We start from the raw sequence: 20,905 nt of genomic DNA on the forward strand, positions 1-20,905 counted from the left end.
AATTTTGAAAATTTTCGAAAATTATTAAATCTTGAAAACCGGCCAAATAAAGAACCGGACTGGAAAATCGTACTGGAAAACCAAACTGATTAAGGAAAAACGGTTAACTGGGCCTGGCCCAAACCCGGCTATGGTTGTGCGGCGTGGGGTAGCCGCCGACCTGATTGGCCTATAGGAATCGCCGGCACACGGTCCCGAGCTCCCGTTCGACTTGCCCGGGGGATCCGGTCCAGCCCGAGGTGGAGATGAAATCGTAATTGACTCGGCACACGGTCCTAGTCGATGAATATTCACTGCAGCCGGCTCCGGTACAGCGCAAAGTACAGGCGAAGCGCTCCACTCAGCAGAAAATAAAAACTCAAGTACAGGCAACCCAGGAACACCCCAGGAGAATCGAAACCGGCGATGTCGGCGCTCCGTTGCGCTGCGACGAAGCTCGTTGGCCTGCGGGCGACCGTCTCGCCGGCGTCTCAGGCGCAGCAGCGGCGGCTCTTGCCAAGGCTTCTCCACAGCAGCCCGGCACTCGAGATCCAAAAGGAACTCCGCACGAAGAAAGAGGAGCTGTACAATCTGCTCGCCAAGCTCGAACTGAACCCATACCTAAGAGATAATTGTGAGTTTGGCATGATAGACCGGTACCAGAATAAAAGGTTACTCCGGCAACTTTCTGTGCAGATCGAGCCTAGATGGAATGACCTCGACTGGTATGACCTCAAACATATATACTGCCTCTTCTTTTCTTTTACTACAGTAATATTTTTTTGAGCTGAGGTTCAGAGTTTCATAATCTCGTTTGGCTGCTGATGACTTGCAGGCGCTGGTTTCAACTTGCACAGAAAATAAGCTTTTACTGGACATGCGGGGCGTCTTATGTAACTGTATGCACGTTTTGGCACTATGCTTTGGGTGGACAGAATGACAGCCAAGATCCAAAGGGAGCTAGCCAAAAGTAAGTCGGCTAAGTGAGATAACTCAGCAGCCGATTTGACCACGATGTGTTATGTGTAGAGTTCTGTAGTAGTATAAATCCAAGAAATCATAGAATGCCAGGTTCATCGCCGTCTGACGTTCTTCAACCCAAAGGTCATCACCGTCCACTCGAACAAGTTGACAAAATCGCGACAGCAAAACACTGTTTTGACCGAGTCATTTTCGGTCATGAATATTTGGTTGTACCTTGCGTTACCATCTAAACAGTTGATGTCATATCGCATCATTGATAAGTATGTCGGCTATTGGCATAGGATACCCATCCATGTGTGGTTCTGTTGAGATCTCTGAAGTCTATGCGCACCCTGATATCGCCAGACCCTTTCTTCTTGATTGGTACAATGTTGGAAACTCAGTCAGCATATCTTTAGATTGAATTTCCTAGCTGATTTGTTGTGAGGTTTAAAACCGGCCTTTATAGGTAACCGATGTTTGACTAACTCTTGGCTTAACCCTCACATCTCGTGGTACTCTTAAGTAAAGCAATAAGTAGGTCGATTAAACGAGGCTGTAATCGGCTGCGAGGTTGTGACTTGCGTAAGTCAGCCTTAGGATAGTGTCCGTCTCCAAGACTCCGATGTCCATATCCACTAGCGTGTCGGTCGACGTGAAGCCTTGGCCCAACTTGTGCATGATGCCTAATTTCTTCAATGGTTTCCCACATATCGTCCTTCTAGCCCGATACTCATGTAGGCGCTTCTAGAGCCATGCATCACTGGGATCCATTAATTGAAATGACGGAGATGAGAACTAACAATCAGCATTAGTGAGACACTCAAGAGATCAAACTCGGATAAATCATGGCCAAGAGGCATGTAGCAATGTAGAACTAATTGGTATGGACTCAATCGTGCAACAACAAAATGTTGTAGTTCCCTTGGACATCAACAACAAAGAAGGTTGTGCCCAAAGTCTTAGTCCTAAGAGTAAGTTCAACATTGATCATACTTTTGGCATCTAACCTTTATTCGTATTTGAACCCGTTAAGTACCGGATCTTGGAGCTAGCTGAGATAGTGCGCGGGAGCGAGACGGGTAGTGTTATGCCCCGTTGTTTGTAATAAAATGAGCGGTAAGCATTCAATACAAATTCAATTTACCATAGGCTAATGGTTCCATTCTGTCAAAACTTAATACCTGGTATCGCAAGTTATTTAAGCAGTTGAAACAGGGCATGAACAAAATAGATCCTGCGTAAACTGCAGGCATAGTGGTTTCAGCCACTCACAGTATGATACTGGGAGCAACACACTTGAAGGCTAGGGTGAAACATCAAACTTGCACGGATGGAACAATAGCAAACTATAGTGGAATGGTGATATCTTATTTGCATCATCCGGCTTCAGATGATAGAATGGCAGTATGCCACTATTTCTTCGGAGGCAACAGCACGCTGCTAAGTGCACCTCGAGTCACCAATGCAGCTCTCACTAGCTTCATAACCTGTTGCCAGCAAACCAAATTCATCAAGCAGCTGAGAAATTGAGAGCATAGAAAGTGAAAAACAAAAGAACGAGCTAATCTTAGCTATCGACTCCATTCTAGGCATGTTTTATTTAACATCTGTGAGGATCTACCTGGGTTTTGTCGAGAGAGAGTTGTTTTTCCACCAGCTCCTCCTTGGGAACCTTGGCTGCACGCATGACTTGCAGAGTGTTTGTCAAGGAGAAATGGATGACCCGCAGATCGTCGGTCACCAGGAAGTTTCTGGGGCCTCCCTTGATATATGCCTTACCGTTGTTGTAGTAACTTTCATTGTCTGCGTACTTTGGATTCATCTCCTTCACAGTTGCGCTTAATGGTTTTGTATGGGTAGTGCATACTTGACTTGTCGTACGATAGCACTTCAAGCAGCTGGAAGTCACTCTTCTTGGGCATAGCTCTTCTGCTTGAAGTACATCTCTGCTGCACCCAAAGAAGGGGGCTAACTTGGGAGTACGAAGCAAGTATTCACATTCTGATTTCACGCATCCATTCGCGCTCCCATCAATACTATTGTACAGGTTGCCAATACATCCATTCGGAGACATTTGACCGTATGTCCTAATGACGGAGCCAAGTGGAAAGCAAAGGAGTCCAAAAATAAGATCGACAAAATCTTCCCCAACTTCAGCATACAATTCCGAGGAGTCGTCCTTTGTATGCACAAGCTTTATCTTGATTGCAAAGAAACTACCATCACCTTGTTTTGGGATTTTAGGGAGCTGATCTATGTTTACAGCATCTTGTGAGAGAGGAACATCAAAATATAGTCCAGTTAAAGGTTGCTTGGACAATGATGCTCTCTGAAGGAGGCTAATTATCTGAAAGAACATTAGCGTGGTTGTGGTTAGCAAATGTAGTCTAATCTCCTAGCAAAATGTATCACACAAAATTGGGGTGCTTTCTGTCCCCTTTAATTGAATAAACAAACAAATTCGCCGGCAAAAATCTCAAAAGAAAAAAAAAACACAGTCTGATTTGCGTCTTGCTGAAATATGTAGAAATGAGAAAAAATTTGTAATGCAGTTATAGATACAAACCATGTGGGCGTTGAGTTGAAAAATCTTCTCCTCAATCTTGGCTTGCTCTTGTAGCCCAAACCTATCGAGCAGGGAAAACACAAGAGTAGTAGAAGCAGGAGACACTTGGAGATCATCAGTAACGATGAACTTCAGACCACTTTTAAGAAAAGTCCCGTCATCATTGCCTTCAACAGTACCAAATACGTTATGTGGACATTCCCAAGAACTTGTCCCACTGCCACAGTTGCAATAATTAACCTTGACCGGGGTCATCTTCTTACAGTTGCTAGCGCAGCAGACGTAAAATCTTCTGGAATTTTCATCGTCAATTTGGACTTTAAGCCGATCGCACTGAAACGCGGCGGCATTGACAGGACGAAGAAGCATGCTCTTGCAAGCCTTGGTTTGGAAGTGATCTTCGCTGAGACTCTCCACACTCTTGTACAGCTCATCAAGGCACCCTAACTGGGACTGCTTACCGAGGCGACGGACAATCGTGCCAAGGGGCAGCGTGAGGAAACTGAAGAGGATGTCGACGAAGTCCTTGTCAGATTCAGCAAACAGAACCTTTTTGTTCACCTTGTCGATGAACAACTTGACAGGAACTGTTCCGTAGATCGACATGGCGTGCGCAGTATGCAAGTGCTCGCCGAAATGTTGTGCTACTTCTAAGACTACTGATGAGTAGGACAGTCCTTAAATATCCACCATGGCCTGCCTGTTGGAGTGCGCACAATTTGATCGTTACCTGGAATCTGAAGGATGCTAGTGGCTCCAGACGAAGAGTCTCCTACTGAAACGCTAGTGTAAATGTAAATCTTTACCGAGTCTCCTACTGAAACGGTAGTGTAAATGCAAATCTTTACTTTTCCCAACTGGAGGGTGTTGAGCTTCCCTGATTTTTTCTCTCAACGGAAGGTGCATGTCAAGAATAGGGCTGTAATTATTGCTCTGCTGGGAGAGGAGTAGTTGAACTAGTTACGGTTCGTGTAAAATCTGAGTTGTAAAATTTCACCAGTTAAAAGTTATACTCCTTCACTAGTGAAGGAGTAATGTATATTGTCTACTTTCCTTCACTAGTTTAGCCTTTTATGTGTGCTAAATTTCTAATGCATACACTAAACTCAATTAATTTACACGCATATAGATGGAATTACCATAAACACCTGACCGGTCAGCACTATACTTAGTTTATAATTTTACACTCAGGCACTGCTTGGCTTGGCTGCGGAACATGCACGTTAATTTGCCCAGCGAGGTACCGCTCCTTCTAGACTCTTCATTTCACAATCTGCACCAAAATTGTCGTCGAGTGTTGGAGAACTCTGGACTAAGCCAATCTGCTGGAAAGATTCAGATTGTTGCCATCAGCTGTAAACAAAACATAACAATCGTGAAAATAGGATGAGTATGTATCTGGGATGGTCAGACAAATAGATGCATGTGTATTAAAGAAAAATGGTTCAACTATGAATATCCATACTTGAATGCCGTTTCAGCACAAAAAAGCATGCGCCGATCACAGCGTAGCAAAGGAAAAGAAGCAATCCCTTTAGATAGTGTGATGATCCGTCCTGCAAAGCACACAAACAATTTATTCACAGCAATCCTCACACAACGCCGAGGTGGTAGATTTTCAGACAGAAAAAGTACAGAACATTAAGATCTTCTCAAGTAATAATGAACTTGATTACAAATATTTTCAGTCACTCTAAATTATATTTTAGGGTATCCAGATCGACTTGTGGAGAAGGAAACAAAAAGGGAAAAATTACCTGGAGGGTGAAGCTTGTCATTAATATTGCTAGAAACAAAGAACCGGTCTCTAGCAGGTTGAAATCAAGATCCATTGGAACTCCCATGATCCAAGCTACAATGACACTCAGTGGCACCTAGTACAGTTCAGCTCCATCAGGAAAGAGACCAAGGGGAATACCATATAAATAGTTATGTCTAGGAGTTAATTAACAGACCACAAACATGGAAATCTGCGTAGCTGATCCCAAAGATACTCCAAGGGTTATGTCCTGAAACCAGAAACATTGGATTTGGTGTTAGTGATCACTCCCTCAACATTTCAATGAGCATGCACAGGTTCTTATGCTCCCTACCAACTTGTTCTTGAAAGCAAATATGACTGCACCAGCATGCTCTGCTGCATTCCCGACAATCGGAATCAATATAATGCTAATGAAGCTCACTGATAGTTCCCAAGATGCGGAAGCTGCCTGCATATTTTGTTCAGGCAAATACTGTTAGCTACACTGTAGGTTAGCTCAGTGTCAAATTATGGAGGAAATTAATTCACAGCTCCCATCCATACTACCCAGCATGAACATAGAATGATGCTGCGTACCTCAATTGTACTTACGACATACTCTGATAGTAAAGCAGTCATCACGGTCATGACTGCAAGCCAAATCATTGCACATGAAAATCCTAGCACCGCCTCATCTTCAGAGACCAAATCTTCACCATCATCTTCAACCTAATGGATTTGTTGGATGCCACAATTGTTACTAACCAATTAATTATATACACGTTGTTAGCTCTTTTTAGTTCCTGATCAGCACTGTAGCATACATTACACACCTCCTGGGGCTCAAACAGCTGGCGATGGGTCTTCAGCTGGAAGTAAAGGTAGGCTGCATAGGCCAGGATCATGACAACGCTGCATGCCCGGGATAGCACCAATCCTGCATCCTCAGAGCTTACTGAATGTTCCCCGGCGCTTACTGCATACCTCAGCATCAGTGGCATGGATTGACATAGCAAACCAAGAATCAGAAGCCCTGTGCTGACATCTGCTTGCTTCTGTACAAATCAAAACCATTCCTTCTTAATTAATGAAAATACTAAGCTTTTATCGCTATTCATGTGTCAAAATAAATCAGTGCACTTGAAACCAGCATAATACTAACAGGAAGCAGATAGCTGAGATGGTTACCCTGTCGTATGGCTGCTCAATGCCGAGGTTGGCTATGCCACCAAAGAAAAGGGAGGTGCCGAGGACAAGCAACAAGTTGGACAAGATGGAGCCGAGCAGGGAGCATTTCACCACTGTTATCTTGCCTTTACTCAGAGCAAAGAGTGCGATGATAACCTCGGTGACGTTGCCGAATGTTGCATTCAACAATCCACCCACTGGAATTGACGAAGGTAACTATATTATCTCTAAGTTGCAGGTGGATTGATATATTTGACGTTTTGAGATCAACAACTCTTACCAGTAGGACCGGTGTAGAAAGCAATCTGCCTGCGATCAATTAACACATAGAACAGAGTGCAGGTTTTAGCAACATAAAGAAGGGGTAATGCAAAACGCAACACGCTACGATGATGATGCACAGAAGAAACTTACTCGGTCAGGAAACTGAGTCGCTCGGCAAGAGGAATGAGACCAATTAAGCTAAGCACAAAGAGCCACACCTGTTAGAGTCCAAAATTGGGAAAATCATGTGAGTTTCAAAAGATGGGGAATGGTAAAGAAGATCCATGATCAATCAATCAATCATCAGAGTATTTTGTGAGTATTCCCTCCTGTCCTATTTGTTTAGTCACAACATACTAATTTTTCATGTTTAAACAGATTTGTGAATGTAAAACTTGGCACTACTATATAAATGTGGAGATGGGGAGGAAACAAACCAAGCCAAGGCAAGCTGGCCCTTGCTTGTGCGCGGTGTGCCTCAAATGTGCTTTCTATAGCATGGACACGATAGTGAGAAGACGTAGGAGTTAGGCACATGCCGAAGTGCAGGGTGGTAAAAGAGACAAGAGAAGACAGTGTAACAGGCATCTCTGCTTTAGGCACAGGAATACGACAGTGTCCTCGGCCCGTGTTCAGTACGAGGGAAGTACAACAAGTGCAGTACGTGGGGGTATTCTCGGACAGGATGCATCTACCGACGACATGACTGCAAGAAGTGCAGTACGAGGGAAGTCGATAACCTTGGCATTTGCTTCATGTATAATGAGCTCAGAGGCGAGAATGGCTGTCACGGTGGATCGGATGAAAGTAACATCAATTAGGAGGGAGGTGTAGCCATGGATGGGCCGAGACAGGCGACATGGGCGGTGGTGGAGAGCAAGAATATGCATGTGACTCGCAGATGAGGGCATATTATCCGATGCTCATTACATCAGGATCCCATCTGCACGGCGTCAATTTTAATCAGTTTGGTATCTGAGGCTAACTAGCCCACATGGTCGATCTGGTCACATGTAACAGCTCGATGGGAACATAATCTAGTGGCCATCATTCCAGTCTCTCTCATAAACCTGGACTAATTGATTGGTGTCTGACTCGGATGTTTCACTTTGACCGCGGGAATGTCTGGTTTCGGCAACGCCTTGTTGCATTAATCTATGATTAATTAGCCAGTAAAGTCAGAGTCCAGCGCGAATACTGTAGTAGTACTCTGTTAAGGAATGTATTGTTAGTAAGAGGTAGCTGTCCTGTTCCTGTCACCGTGTTTTAATTCTAGGTAGTACTAGAGGAGAATGACAGATGATTTTGGTCGAAATGACACGGAAACTGCTGTATACGTAATCGATCTCGTTGGCCGGTTGGCCCCAACCGACCGCAATGGTTGTGTATGTTGGCGGCAGCAACTCAACGAGCAGATGCAAGTTGAATCGTCCATACACATAACTGAATCACATAGTCAGAATCGGAGGATTTCGATGGAGCAGACGGAGAACAGAAGCTAACAAGAGGTAGCAGCAATAATCGGGAGCAGTTGGTTGGACTAGGTGGTAGGCGAGGAAGAAACGGATCGACCAAGGACGAAGTATGCGCACCTGTCCGAACTGCATGTATCTGGCGAGTACGGCGAGTGCGACGGCGGGGAAGAGGACGGCGAGCCTGGTGCCGAGGAGCACCTCCTGGAGGGTGGAGAGGAAGGCGCGGAGCGCGGCGCAGGGCACCTTGCGGACGAGGGCGGTGTCGGACTTCTTGCGGAGGGAGGAGGAGGAGAGGTTGTGCGCGGTGCGGCGGCCGAGGTGGCGCGGGTCCTTGGCGCGGCCGTCGCCCGCCTCCAGCAGCGCCGCCGCCGCCACAGCCGAGGAATCCATCTCCGCCCGCGCGAAAGGAGGAACGAACTAGCTCCTGGTAAGTGGTAATCGGAGGTTCAGCTTTTGTGTTTGGTTACCTAGAGTAGAGTAGAGTTGGAAGGAGTTGGGCGTGAGAGGACCGTCACGTGGCTACCTAACCTTTTGGGGGCGGGGCGGGATGGGAAAAGAGGGCAGAGTCGTGCGAGTGCGGCACACTTGGTCTGGTCCGGTCTCGGTCGCGACTGAAACCTGGGACGACGTGGGCACAACCGCTCCCTTCTCTGCCTCACGGATCTCGGGGCTTCTTTTACCACGTCGTTGCCACCTACCCGTACGGCGCGGAGTACAGGTACACCAAAGCGTTCGGTGATGAACGTGAAACATAACGTTTTATGTACACACAAAAATGCTTTATTATTTCCTAAAGAGCTCTAGGGCACGTTTAGTATGTTGTGAGCCCTTTGGCTCGCATCGGGCCCAGCAAAAAACGGCACCGTTTGGTTGCGTGTAAGTGGTCCGCGTTGTGGTCCAGCCGGTTCTCAAAGCACCATTGGGACAGACCCTGGAGGAACGCCCGAATCGGCAGTTTCTCCGGGGCCAGGCCCGTTGTCGTGCCATTTTGCACAGGAGACATCGCGTTGTCTTGATCCTCGCTCCCCACTTCCAGTCACCGCTTCGTTTCTTCTCTCTCTCATGATCCACAAGTATAGGGGATCGCAACAGTGTTCGCGGGAAGTAAAACCCAATTTATTGATTCGACACAAGGGGGGCCAAAGAAATATTTGTAAGCCTTAACAACGGAGTTGTCAATTCAGCTGCACCTGGAAACAGACTTGCTCGCAAGAGTTTATCAGTAGCAACAGTTTTATAGCAGTAGCAGTAGTGAAATATCAGCAGCAGTGTAACAAAGACAGCAGTAGTGTTTATAGTAAACAGCAGGATTAAAATACTGTAGGCACAGGGATGGATGAACAGGCGTTGCATGGATGAGAGAAATCATGTAACAATCAAGGCAGGGCATTTGCAGATAGTAATAAAACAGTATCCAAGTACTAAACAATCCATAGGCATGTGTTCCATATATAGTCGTACGTGCTCACAATGAGAAACTTGCACAACATCTTTTGTCCTAGCAGCCGGTGGCAGCCGGGCCTCTAGGAATCTACTAGAAATTAAGGTACTCCTTTTAATATAGCACCGGAGCAAAGCATTAACACTTTGTGAAAACATGTGATCCTCACATCACCGTCTTCCCCTCCGGTTGTCCCAATTTTCTGTCACTTTGGGGCCTCGGGTTCCGGACAACAATATGTGTATACAACTTGCAGGTAAGATCATAAAACAATAAATTTCATCATGAAACAATAACATGTTCAGATCTGAGATCATGGCACTCGGGCCCTAGTGACAAGCATTAAGCATAACAAGTTGCAACAATATCATAAAAGTACCATCTACGGATACTAGGCACTATGCCCTAACAATCTTATGCTATTACATGACCAATCTCATCCAATCTCTACCACCCCCTTCAGCCTACAGCGGGGGAATTACTCACACATGGATGGGGGAAACATGGCTGGTTGATGGAGAGGCGTCGGTGGTGATGATGGCGGTGATCTCCTCCAATTCCCCGTCCCGACGGAGTGCCAGAACGGAGTTTCTGGTCCCGAGACGGAGTTTCGCGATGGCGGCGGTGTTCTGGATGGCTTCTGGCGATTTCGTCTAACCCCCGTGCGTTTTTAGGTCGAAGCCCTTAAGTAGTCCAGAGGGGGGCACCTGGGGCTGCCCGAGGCGTCGCCACCATAGGGCGGCGCGGCCTAGGGGCCCACCGCGCCGCCTTATGGGGTTGGCGCCTCGTGGCCCCCCTCCTTCTGGTCTTCTGGCTCCGTCCCTCTTCTATGAAAAAAGGCCCATTGGAATTAATCCCGGGGATTTTCCTGAAAGTTGAGTTTCTGGACAAAAACGAGACACTAGGGCAATTCTGCTGAAAACAGCGTTAGTCCGTGTTAGTTGTATCTAAAATACACAAATTAGAGGCAAAACAATAGCAAAAGTGTTCGGGAAAGTAGATACGTTTTGGACGTATCAACTCCCCCCAAGCTTAGCTTATTGCTTGTCCTCAAGCAATTCAGTTAACAACTGAGTGCGATAAAAGAACTTTAACGAACACATTTGTTCATATGATGTAAATATTCTCATGATATGGACAAGTACTAAGGAAATTCATAATAAGATACATGCAAATAAAGTCATCTAATAGCTATATGAATCATGGAAAAGGTACCAACAAATTAATAATAAGCATCATGAATCATGTCTATCAGCAAGATTGCAATGTTCATAAAAGGATATGATAAAGTGGTATCTCGCTTGCTCGTATTTGTACAGCAAAACATAAATGCCCGGGCACCTTTGAGGTTCATGGAAAGACTAGAAGTAGAGATTATCAAAGATAAAAGCATCAAAGTTATACCACAGTGAATCACATTTTGGGACAAGCATATTATACTAAGAATGACAGTTGTGCTCTCAAGAAGGTGCTCAAAGAAAGGATGGTGACTCAACATAAAAGTAAAATATTGACCCTTCGCAGAGGGAAGCAGGGATTAACATGCGCTAGAGCTTTCCATTTTTAAAACATGAGTAAAATTATTTTGAGAGGTGTTTGTTGTTGTCAACGAATGGTAGTGGGCACTCCAACTACCTCGTCAACCAGACTTTCAAGAGCGGCTCCCATGAAGGACGTCATCTTTACCAGCAAGGTAAATCATCCCTCTTCTCTTTTGTTTACACACGTACTTTAGTTTTATTATGGATGACACTCCCCCCAACCTTTGCTTACACAAGCCATGGCTAACCGAATCCTCGGGTGCCTTCCAACATTCACATACCATGGAGGAGTGTCTATTTGCAAATTAAGTTGCTTACTGATAAATCAGGGCAAAACATGTGAAGAGAAATATTGATGAGAGATAATTAATTGGGGCTGGGAACCCCGTTGCCAGCTCTTTTTGCAAAATTATTGGATAAGCGGATGTGCCACTAGTCCATTGATGAAACTCTGTCAGAAGTAAATGACAATGTTGAAAGATAAACACCACATACTTCCTCATGAGCTATAAAACATCGACACAAATTGAGAAGTATTTTGAAGGTTTAAAGGTAGCACATGAGAATTTACTTGGAATGGTTTGAAATGTCATGCATAGGTATTTATGGTGGACACTTTGGGATAACTTGGTTTTCAGGGGTTTCGAAGCACGAGCAGCGTTCCCGCTCAGTACAAGTGAAGGCTAGCAATAGACTGGGAAGCGACAATCAAGAGAGCAATAACTGTCATAATCATGCTTGCGGCAAAATGAATTAACGGAGGCATAAAAGTGATACAAGAACTCTGACGTAAAGTAAATCATCGAGGCTTAATTGACTTTTGTTCAGTCATATGCATGCGTGAGCATGTGCCAAGTCGATTCAAGTGAATTATTCAGAGGAGGATACCACAATGTCATACCTATTTATGAATAAAACAATGCAAGCAAATATCTATGACATGCTACTCATATTAATAAACTGGAGCTAAACATGAGAGATCATGAACTACTAGATGATACGTCTCCGACGTATCGATAATTTATTATGTTCCATGCCACATTATTGATGATATCTACATGTTTTATGCATACTTTATGTCATATTTATGCGTTTTACGGAACTAACCTATTGACGAGATGCCGAAGGGCCAGTTGCTGTTTTCTGTTGTTTTTGGTTTCAGAAATCCTAGTAAGGAAATATTCTCGGAATCGGACGAAATCAACGCCCAGCATCCTATTTTTCCACGAAGCTTCCAGAACACCCGAGAGTCGCCAGAGGGGAGCCCTGGTGGGCCCAGGAGGTAGGCCGGCGCGGCCCAGGCCCTGGCCGCGCCGCCCTATCATCTCACCGCCTCTTCGACCCTCTGACGCCGCCTCTTCGCCTATGAGAAGCCCCTCGACCTAAAACCTCGATACGAGAAAGCCACGGTACGAGAAACCTTCCAGAGCCGCCGCCATCGCGAAGCCAAGATCTGGGGGACAGGAGTATCTGTTCCGGCACGCCGCCGGGACGGGGAAGTGCCCCCGGAAGGCTTCTCCATCGACACCGCTGCCATCTCCACCGCCATCTTCATCACCGCTGCTGTCTCCCATGAGGAGGGAGTAGTTCTCCATCGAGGCTCGGGGCTGTACCGGTAGCTATGTGGTTAATCTCTCTCCTATGTACTTCAATACAATGATCTCATGAGCTGCCTTACATGATTGAGATTCATATGAGTTTTGTATCACAATTCATCTATGTGCTACTCTAGTGATGTTATTAAAGTAGTCTATTCCTCCTCCATGATGTAATGTTGGCAGTGTGTGCATCATGAAGTACTTGGTTTATGCTATGATTGTGATCTCTTGTAGATTATGAAGTTAACTATTACTATGATGGTATTGATGTGATCTATTCCTCCTTTCATAGTGTGATGGTCACAGTGTGCATGCTATGTTAGTACTTGGTTTGGTTGTGTTGATCTGTCATGCACTCTAAGGTTATTTAAATATGAATATCGAATATTGTGGAGCTTGTTAACTCTGGCATTGAGGGTTCGTGTAATCCTACACAGTGGTGTTTATCATCCAACAAGAGGGTGTAGAGTCTAGCATCTATCTATTTATTCTGTTATGTGATCAATGTTGAGAGTGTCCACAAGTGAAAGTATGATCCCTAGGCCTTGTTCCTAAATACTGCTATTACTGCTTGTTTACTGTTCTACTGCATCTGTACTGTCCGCAATATTACCACCATCAACTACACGCCAGCAAGCACTTTTCTGGTGCCGTTGCTACTGCTCATACTTATTCATACCAGCTGTATTTCACTATCTCTTCGCCGAACTAGTGCACCTATTAGGTGTATTGGGGACACAAGAGACTTCTTGCTTTGTGGTTGCAGGGTTGCATGAGAGGGATATCTTTGACCTCTTCCTCCCTGAGTTCGATAAACCTTGGGTGATCCACTTAAGGGAAACTTGCTGCTATTCTACAAACCTCTGCTCTTGGAGGCCCAACACTGTCTACAGGAAAAGAAGCGTGAGTAGACATCAAGCACTTTTCTGGCGCCGTTGCCGGGGAGGAAAGGTAAAAGGCACTCATACTCCGGTTCCAGGTAACAATACTTTTCTGGCGCCATTGTATTTGTGCTCGAATCTATTTCCTTTAGATCCTGCAATTGCATCTTTTTGTTTCTTGTTTACACTAGTTAGGCATAATGGAAAACAACAAAAATATGAGAGATCTTTATGAACTTTATCTTGAATTAGGACATGATGTGTTTGAAGAGAGAATTAAAAAACCCATGGAACTTTATATGCATGCTAATGGGAATGTTATTAATATGAATGCTTTGAACACTATTGTTGCTAATGCTATGGAAAATTCTAAGCTTGGGGAAGCTGGTTTTGATGAGCATGATCTTTTTAGTCCCCCGGGCATGGAGGAGGAAATTTACTTTGATGATACTTTACCTCCTATTTATGATGATTATAATGATAGTGGTCTTTTGGTGCCACCTGTTATGGAGAGTACATTTTATGATGATTATACTATGCCTCCTACACTTGATGAGAATAATAATGATAGCTACTTTGTTGAGTTTGCTCCCACTACAACTAATAAAATTGATTATGCTTATGTGGAGAGTAATAATTTTATGCATGAGACTCATGATAAGAATGCTTTATGTGATAGTTATATTGTTGAGTTTGCTCATGGTACTACTGAAAGTTATTATGAGAGAGGGAAATATGGTTATATGCATCTTAATAATATTAAGTTTCCCCTCTTTATGTTGAGAATCTTGAAGTTACTCGTGTTTTATCCTCTTATGCTTGTCACTTTGTTCTATATGAAATCATTTGTGTACAAGATTCCTCTTCATGGGAAGAATATTAGACTTAAATTTGTTTTGAATTTGCCTCTTAATGCTCTCTTTTTGCTTCAAATACTATTTCCTGCGAGTGCATCGTTGAAACTGCTGAGCCCATCTTAATGGCTATAAAGAAAGAACTCCTTGGGAGATAACCCATGTGTTATTTTGCTACAGTACTTTGTTTTATATTTGTGTCTTGGAAGTTATTTACTACTGTAGCAACCCCTCCTTATCTTAGTTTTGTGTTTTGTTGTGTCAAGTAAAGTCTTTGATAGCAAGGTTGATACTAGATTTGGATTACTGCGCAGAAACAGATTTCTGTCTGTCACGAATCTGGGAAAAATTCTCTGTATGTAACTCAGAAAATTATGCCAATTTACGTGAGTGATCCTCAGATATGTATGCAACTTTCATTCAATTTGAGCATTTTCATTTGAGCAAGTCTGGTGCCTCAATAAAATTCGTCTTTACGGACTGTTCTGTTTTGACAGATTCTGCCTTTTATTTCGCATTGCTTCTTTTGCTATGTGGGATGGATTTCTTTGTTCCATTGACTTCCAGTAGCTTTGAGCAATGTCCAGAAGTGTTAAGAATGATTGTGTCACCTCTGAACATGTGAATTTTTGATTATGCACTAACCCTCTAATGAGTTGTTTTGAGTTTGGTGTGAAGGAAGTTTTCAAGGGTCAAGAGAGGAGGATGATACAATGTGATCAAGAAGAGTGAAAAGTCTAAGCTTGGGGATGCCCCGGTGGTTCATCCCTGCATATTTCAAGAAGACTCAAGCATCTAAGCTTGGGGATGCCCAAGGCATCCCCTTCTTCATCGACAAATTATCAGGTTCCTTCTCTTGAAACTATATTTTTATTCGGTCACATCTTATGTACTTTACTTGGAGCATCTGTGTGTTTTTGTTTTTGTTTGGTTTGAATAAATCCATGCTTGTGTGGGAGAGAGACACGCTCCGCTGGTTCGTATGAACACATGTGTTCTTAGCTTTTAATTTTCATGGCGAAGGTTGAAACTGCTTCGTTAATTGTTATATGGTTGGAAACGGGAAATGCTACATGTGGTAATTGGTATAATGTCTTGAACAATGTGATACTTGGCAATTGTTGTGCTCATGATTAAGCTCTTGCATCATATACTTTGCACCTATTAATGAAGAAATACATAGAGCATGCTAAAATTTGGTTTGCATATTTGGTCTCTCTAAGGTCTAGATAATTTCTAGTATTGAGTTTGAACAACAAGGAAGACGGTGTAGAGTCTTATAATGTTTACAATATGTCTTTTATGTGAGTTTTGCTACACCGGTTCATCCTTGTGTTTGTTTCAAATAACCTTGCTAGCCTAAACCTTGTATCGAGAGGGAATACTTCTCATGCATCCAAATCCTTGAGCCAATAACTATGCCATTTGTGTCCACCATACCTACCTACTACATGGTATTTCTCCGCCATTCCAAAGTAAATTGCTTGAGTGCTACCTTTAAATTTCTATCCTCTACCTTTGCAATATATAGCTCATGGGACAAATAGCCTAAAAACTATTGTGGTATTGAATATGTACTTATGCACTTTATCTCTTATTAAGTTGCTTGTTGTGCGATAACCATGTTCCTGGGGACGCCATCAACTACTCTTTGTTGAATATCATGTGAGTTACTATGCATGTTCGTCTTGTCTGAAGTAAGGGAGATTTACCACTAAAATGGTTAGAGCAATGCATAATGTTAGAGAAGAACATTGGGCCGCTAACTAAAGCCATGATCCATGGTGGAAGTTTCAGTTTTGGACAAATATCCTCAATCTCATATGAGAAAACTAATTGTTGCTACATGCTTATGCATGAAAGAGGAGTCCATTATCTGTTGTCTATGTTGTCCCGGTATGGATGTCTAAGTTGAGAATAATCAATAGCGAGAAATCTGATGCGAGCTTTCTCCTTAGACCTTTGTACAGGCGGCATAGAGGTACCCCTTTGTGACACTTGGTTAAAACATGTGCATTGCGATGATAATCCAGGTAATCCGAGCTAATTAGATCAAGGTGCGGGCACTATTAGTATACTATGCATGAGGCTTGCAACTTGTAAGATATAATTTACATAACACATATGCTTTATTACTACCGTTGACAAAATTGTTTCATGTTTTCAAAATAAAAGCTCTAGCACAAATATAGCAATCGATGCTTTCCTCTTTGAAGGACCTTTCTTTTACTTTTATGTTGAGTCAGTTCACCTATTTCTCTCCACCTCAAGAAGCAAACACTTGTGTGAACTATGCATTGATTCCTACATACTTGCATATTGCATTTGTTATATTACTCTATGTTGACAATTATCTATGAGATATACATGTTACAAGTTGAAAGCAACCGCTGAAACTTAATCTTCCTTTATGTTGCTTCAATACCTCTACTATGAATTATTGCTTTATGAGTTAACTCTTATGCAAGACTTATTGATGCTTGTCTTGAAGTACTATTCATGAAAAGTCTTTGCTATATGATTCATTTGTTTACTCATGTCATTTACCATTGTTTTGATCGCTGCATTCATTACATGTGTTTACAATAGTATGATCAAGGTTATGATGGCATGTCACTCCAGAAATTATCTTTGTTATCGTTTACACTGCTGGACGAGCAGAAACTAAGCTTGGGGATGCTGATACGTCTCCGACGTATCGATAATTTCTTATGTTCCATGCCACATTATTGATGATATCTACATGTTTTATGCATACTTTATGTCATATTTATGCGTTTTCCGGAACTAACCTATTGACGATATGCCGAAGGGCTAGTTGCTGTTTTCTGCTGTTTTTGGTTTCAGAAATCCTAGTAAGGAAATATTCTCGGAATCGGACGAAATCAACGCCCAGCATCCTATTTTTCCACGAAGCTTCCAGAACACCCGAGAGTCACCAGAGGGGAGCCCTGGTGGGCCCAGGAGGTAGGCCGGCGCGGCCCAGGCCCTGGCCGCGCCGCCCTATCATCTCACCGCCTCTTCGACCCTCTGACGCCGCCTCTTCGCCTATAAGAAGCCCCTCGACCTAAAACCTCGATACGAGAAAGCCACGGTACGAGAAACCTTCCAGAGCCGCCACCATCGCGAAGCCAAGATCTGGGGGACAGGAGTCTCTGTTCCGGCACGCCGCCGGGACGGGGAAGTGCCCCCGGAAGGCTTCTCCATCGACACCGCTGCCATCTCCACCGCCATCTTCATCACCGCAGCTGTCTCCCATGAGGAGGGAGTAGTTCTCCATCGAGGCTCGGGGCTGTACCGGTAGCTATGTGGTTAATCTCTCTCCTATGTACTACAATACAATGATCTCATGAGCTGCCTTACATGATTGAGATTCATATGAGTTTTGTATCACAATTCATGTATGTGCTACTCTAGTGATGTTATTAAAGTAGTCTATTCCTCCTCCATGATGTAATGTTGGCAGTGTGTGCATCATGACGTACTTGGTTTATGCTATGATTGTGATCTCTTGCAGATTATGAAGTTAACTATTACTATGATGGTATTGATGTGATCTATTCCTCCTTTCATAGTGTGATGGTCACAGTGTGCATGCTATGTTAGTACTTGGTTTGGTTGTGTTGATCTGTCATGCACTCTAAGGTTATTTAAATATGAACATCGAATATTGTGGAGCTTGTTAACTCCGGCATTGAGGGTTCGTGTAATCCTACACAGTGGTGTTCATCATCCAACAAGAGGGTGTAGAGTCTAGCATCTATCTATTTATTCTGTTATGTGATCAATGTTGAGAGTGTCCACTAGTGAAAGTATGATCCCTACGCCTTGTTCCTAAATACTGCTATTACTGCTTGTTTACTGTTCTACTGCATCTGTACTGTCCGCAATATTACCACCATCAACTACACGCCAGCAAGCACTTTTCTGGTGCCGTTGCTACTGCTCATACTTATTCATACCACCTGTATTTCACTATCTCTTCGCCGAACTAGTGCACCTATTAGGTGTGTTGGGGACACAAGAGACTTCTTGCTTTGTGGTTGCAGGGTTGCATGAGAGGGATATCTTTGACCTCTTCCTCCCTGAGTTCGATAAACCTTGGGTGATCCACTTAAGGGAAACTTGCTGCTGTTCTACAAACCTCTACTCTTGGAGGCCCAACAATGTCTACAGGAAAAGAAGCGTGAGTAGACATCAGTAGACTTTCTTAAATGACATATACGTCACATGAACCAATTGAGCATGCTCACATGGATGAGTATATGTACAAAAATGAAAACAAATAGAGTTCATACCAGCCTCTCACCACAGCCGAGTTGTCGTAGATCGTCATTATTGCCTTTCACTTGTGTAGATTGAATAATATGGAATGAAAACCAAGCTTCAGCCACCGGAGACCGCTGAACTCCATAATGAACTTTACAAAACCAAAGAAGAACAACAAATATTTTTGGTGTTTTCGAATTGGAAACAAGAACAAAAGGAAACAAGCAAAATCTTTTTGGATTTTCTTATAGCAAACCAACGATAGCAAATAAAGCAAAATAAGAGCAAGAAACCAAAATAAACAAATGGTAAAGAAAAACAACAGAAGTATTTTTGGTCCTTTTGGTTTTTAGGAAAGAAACAAAGCAAAAACAAGAAAATGAAAACTAAAAGAGTGATACGTCTCCGACGTATCGATAATTTCTTATGTTTCATGCCATATTATTGATGATATCTACATGTTTTATGCATACTTTATGTCATATTTATACATTTTCCGGAACTAACCTATTGACGAGATGTCGAAGGGCCAGTTGCTGTTTTCTGCTGTTTTTGGTTTCAGAAATCCTAGTAAGGAAATATTCTCGGAATCGGACGAAATCAACACCGAAGATCTTAAAATTCCCGGAAGCTTCCAGAGTACCGAAGAAGGGCCAGAGGGGAGCCAGGGGGCCCCACCCCACAGGGCAGCGCGGCCAAGGGGGGGGGGCGCCCCCTAGTGTGTGGGTCCCTCGTGGCCCCTCCGACTCCGCCTCTTCGCCTATTTAGTCGTCCCTGACCTAAATCCTCGACCCCGTTCGACGAAACCAGAGAAAACCATCCAGAGCCGCCGCCATCGCGAAACTCCAATTCGGGGGACAGAAGTCTCTGTTCCGGCATGCCGCCGGGACGAGGAATTGCCCCCGGAGTCATGTCCACCGTCGTCTCCACCGCCATCTTTACCGCCATCGCTGTCTCCATGATGAGGAGGGAGTAATTCACCCCCGGGGCTGAGGGCTCCGCTGTAGCTATGTGGTTCATCTCTCTCTCTCTCTCTCTCTCTCTCTCTCTCTTTGTGATCTAGTTGAATATCATCTATGTGCTACTCTAGTGATGTTATTAAAGTAGTCTTTTCCTCCTCCATGATGTAATGTTGACAGTGTGTGCATCATGAAGTACTTGGTATATGCTATGATTGTGATCTCTTGTAGATTATGAAGTTAACTATTACTATGATGGTATTGATGTGATCTATTCCTCTTTTCATAGTGTGATGGTAACAGTGTGCATGCTATGTTAGTACTTGGTATAGTTGTGTTGATCTATCATGAACTCTAAGGTTATTTAAATATGAATATCGAATATTGTGGAGCTTGTTAACTCCGGCATTGAGGGTTCGTGTAATCCTACACAATTAGTGGTGTTCATCATCCAACAAGAGAGTGTAGAGTGGTTCTATTATGTGATCATTGTTGAGAGTGTCCACTAGTGAAAGCAGGATCCCTAGGCCTTGCTTCCAAGCATCCAATCTCCGTTTGTTTACTGTTTTGTTGCATGTTTACTCGCTGCCATATTTTATTCAGATTGCTATTACCACTCATATACATCCATACTACTTGTATTTCACTATCTCTTCGCCGAACTAGTGCACCTATACATCTGACAAGTGTATTAGGTGTGTTGGGGACACAAGAGACTTCTTGCTTTGTGGTTGCAGGGTTGCTTGAGAGGGATATCTTTGACCTCTTCCTCCCTGAGTTCGATAAACCTTGGGTGATCCACTTAAGGGAAACTTGCTGCTGTTCTACAAACCTCTGCTCTTAGAGGCCCAACACTGTCTACAAGAATAGAAGCACCCGTAGACATCAAGCACTTTTCTGGCGCCGTTGCCGGGGAGGAAAGGTAAAAGGTACTCACACTTTGGATCTCGGCTACTAAGCTATTGTCCTCCGTTGTAAGTACTCGAAGCTATTTCCTTTAGATCCTGCAATTGCATCTTTTTATTTCTTGTTTTACACTAGTAAGGCATAATGGAAAACAACTATGAGATTTTTAATTTATTTCCTAAGTTAAGACATGAATTGTGTGATGCGAAAATTAAAGAACCTATGGAACCTCATTTGCATGCTAGTAGCAATGTTATTGGTTTGAACGCAATCACTG

The 20,905-nt window shown here is 43.6% G+C and overlaps 3 protein-coding genes across 3 annotated transcripts; 1 reads left to right on the forward strand and 2 right to left on the reverse strand.

Annotated features, from left to right (window-relative positions):
• The first annotated feature begins 350 nt into the window (after positions 1 to 350).
• Positions 351 to 1,076, forward strand: LOC127336394 (uncharacterized). Its single transcript, XM_051363204.2, has 2 exons — positions 351 to 704; positions 815 to 1,076. Exons 1-2 carry the CDS (start codon positions 406 to 408, stop codon positions 951 to 953), a joined length of 438 nt encoding a protein of 145 aa, XP_051219164.1. The 5' UTR covers positions 351 to 405; the 3' UTR covers positions 954 to 1,076.
• A 1,041-nt stretch (positions 1,077 to 2,117) lies between these two features.
• LOC127336392 (uncharacterized) lies at positions 2,118 to 4,462 on the reverse strand. Its single transcript, XM_071825696.1, has 3 exons — positions 3,440 to 4,462; positions 2,567 to 3,340; positions 2,118 to 2,432 (listed from the first exon to the last, which is right to left on the reverse strand). The coding sequence occupies exons 1-3, from the start codon at positions 4,115 to 4,117 to the stop codon at positions 2,358 to 2,360; spliced, it is 1,527 nt and encodes a 508-aa protein (XP_071681797.1). The 5' UTR covers positions 4,118 to 4,462; the 3' UTR covers positions 2,118 to 2,357.
• A 141-nt stretch (positions 4,463 to 4,603) lies between these two features.
• LOC127336393 (vacuolar cation/proton exchanger 1b) lies at positions 4,604 to 8,659 on the reverse strand. Its single transcript, XM_051363203.2, has 11 exons — positions 8,297 to 8,659; positions 6,855 to 6,922; positions 6,721 to 6,749; positions 6,441 to 6,637; positions 6,086 to 6,307; positions 5,850 to 5,981; positions 5,605 to 5,721; positions 5,467 to 5,520; positions 5,269 to 5,385; positions 4,977 to 5,067; positions 4,604 to 4,864 (listed from the first exon to the last, which is right to left on the reverse strand). The coding sequence occupies exons 1-11, from the start codon at positions 8,567 to 8,569 to the stop codon at positions 4,824 to 4,826; spliced, it is 1,341 nt and encodes a 446-aa protein (XP_051219163.1). The 5' UTR covers positions 8,570 to 8,659; the 3' UTR covers positions 4,604 to 4,823.
• Positions 8,660 to 20,905: the final 12,246 nt, after the last annotated feature.

This window comes from Lolium perenne, chromosome 2 (genome assembly GCF_019359855.2).
Source record: "Lolium perenne isolate Kyuss_39 chromosome 2, Kyuss_2.0, whole genome shotgun sequence".
NCBI classification, from domain to species: Eukaryota; Viridiplantae; Streptophyta; class Magnoliopsida; order Poales; family Poaceae; genus Lolium; species Lolium perenne.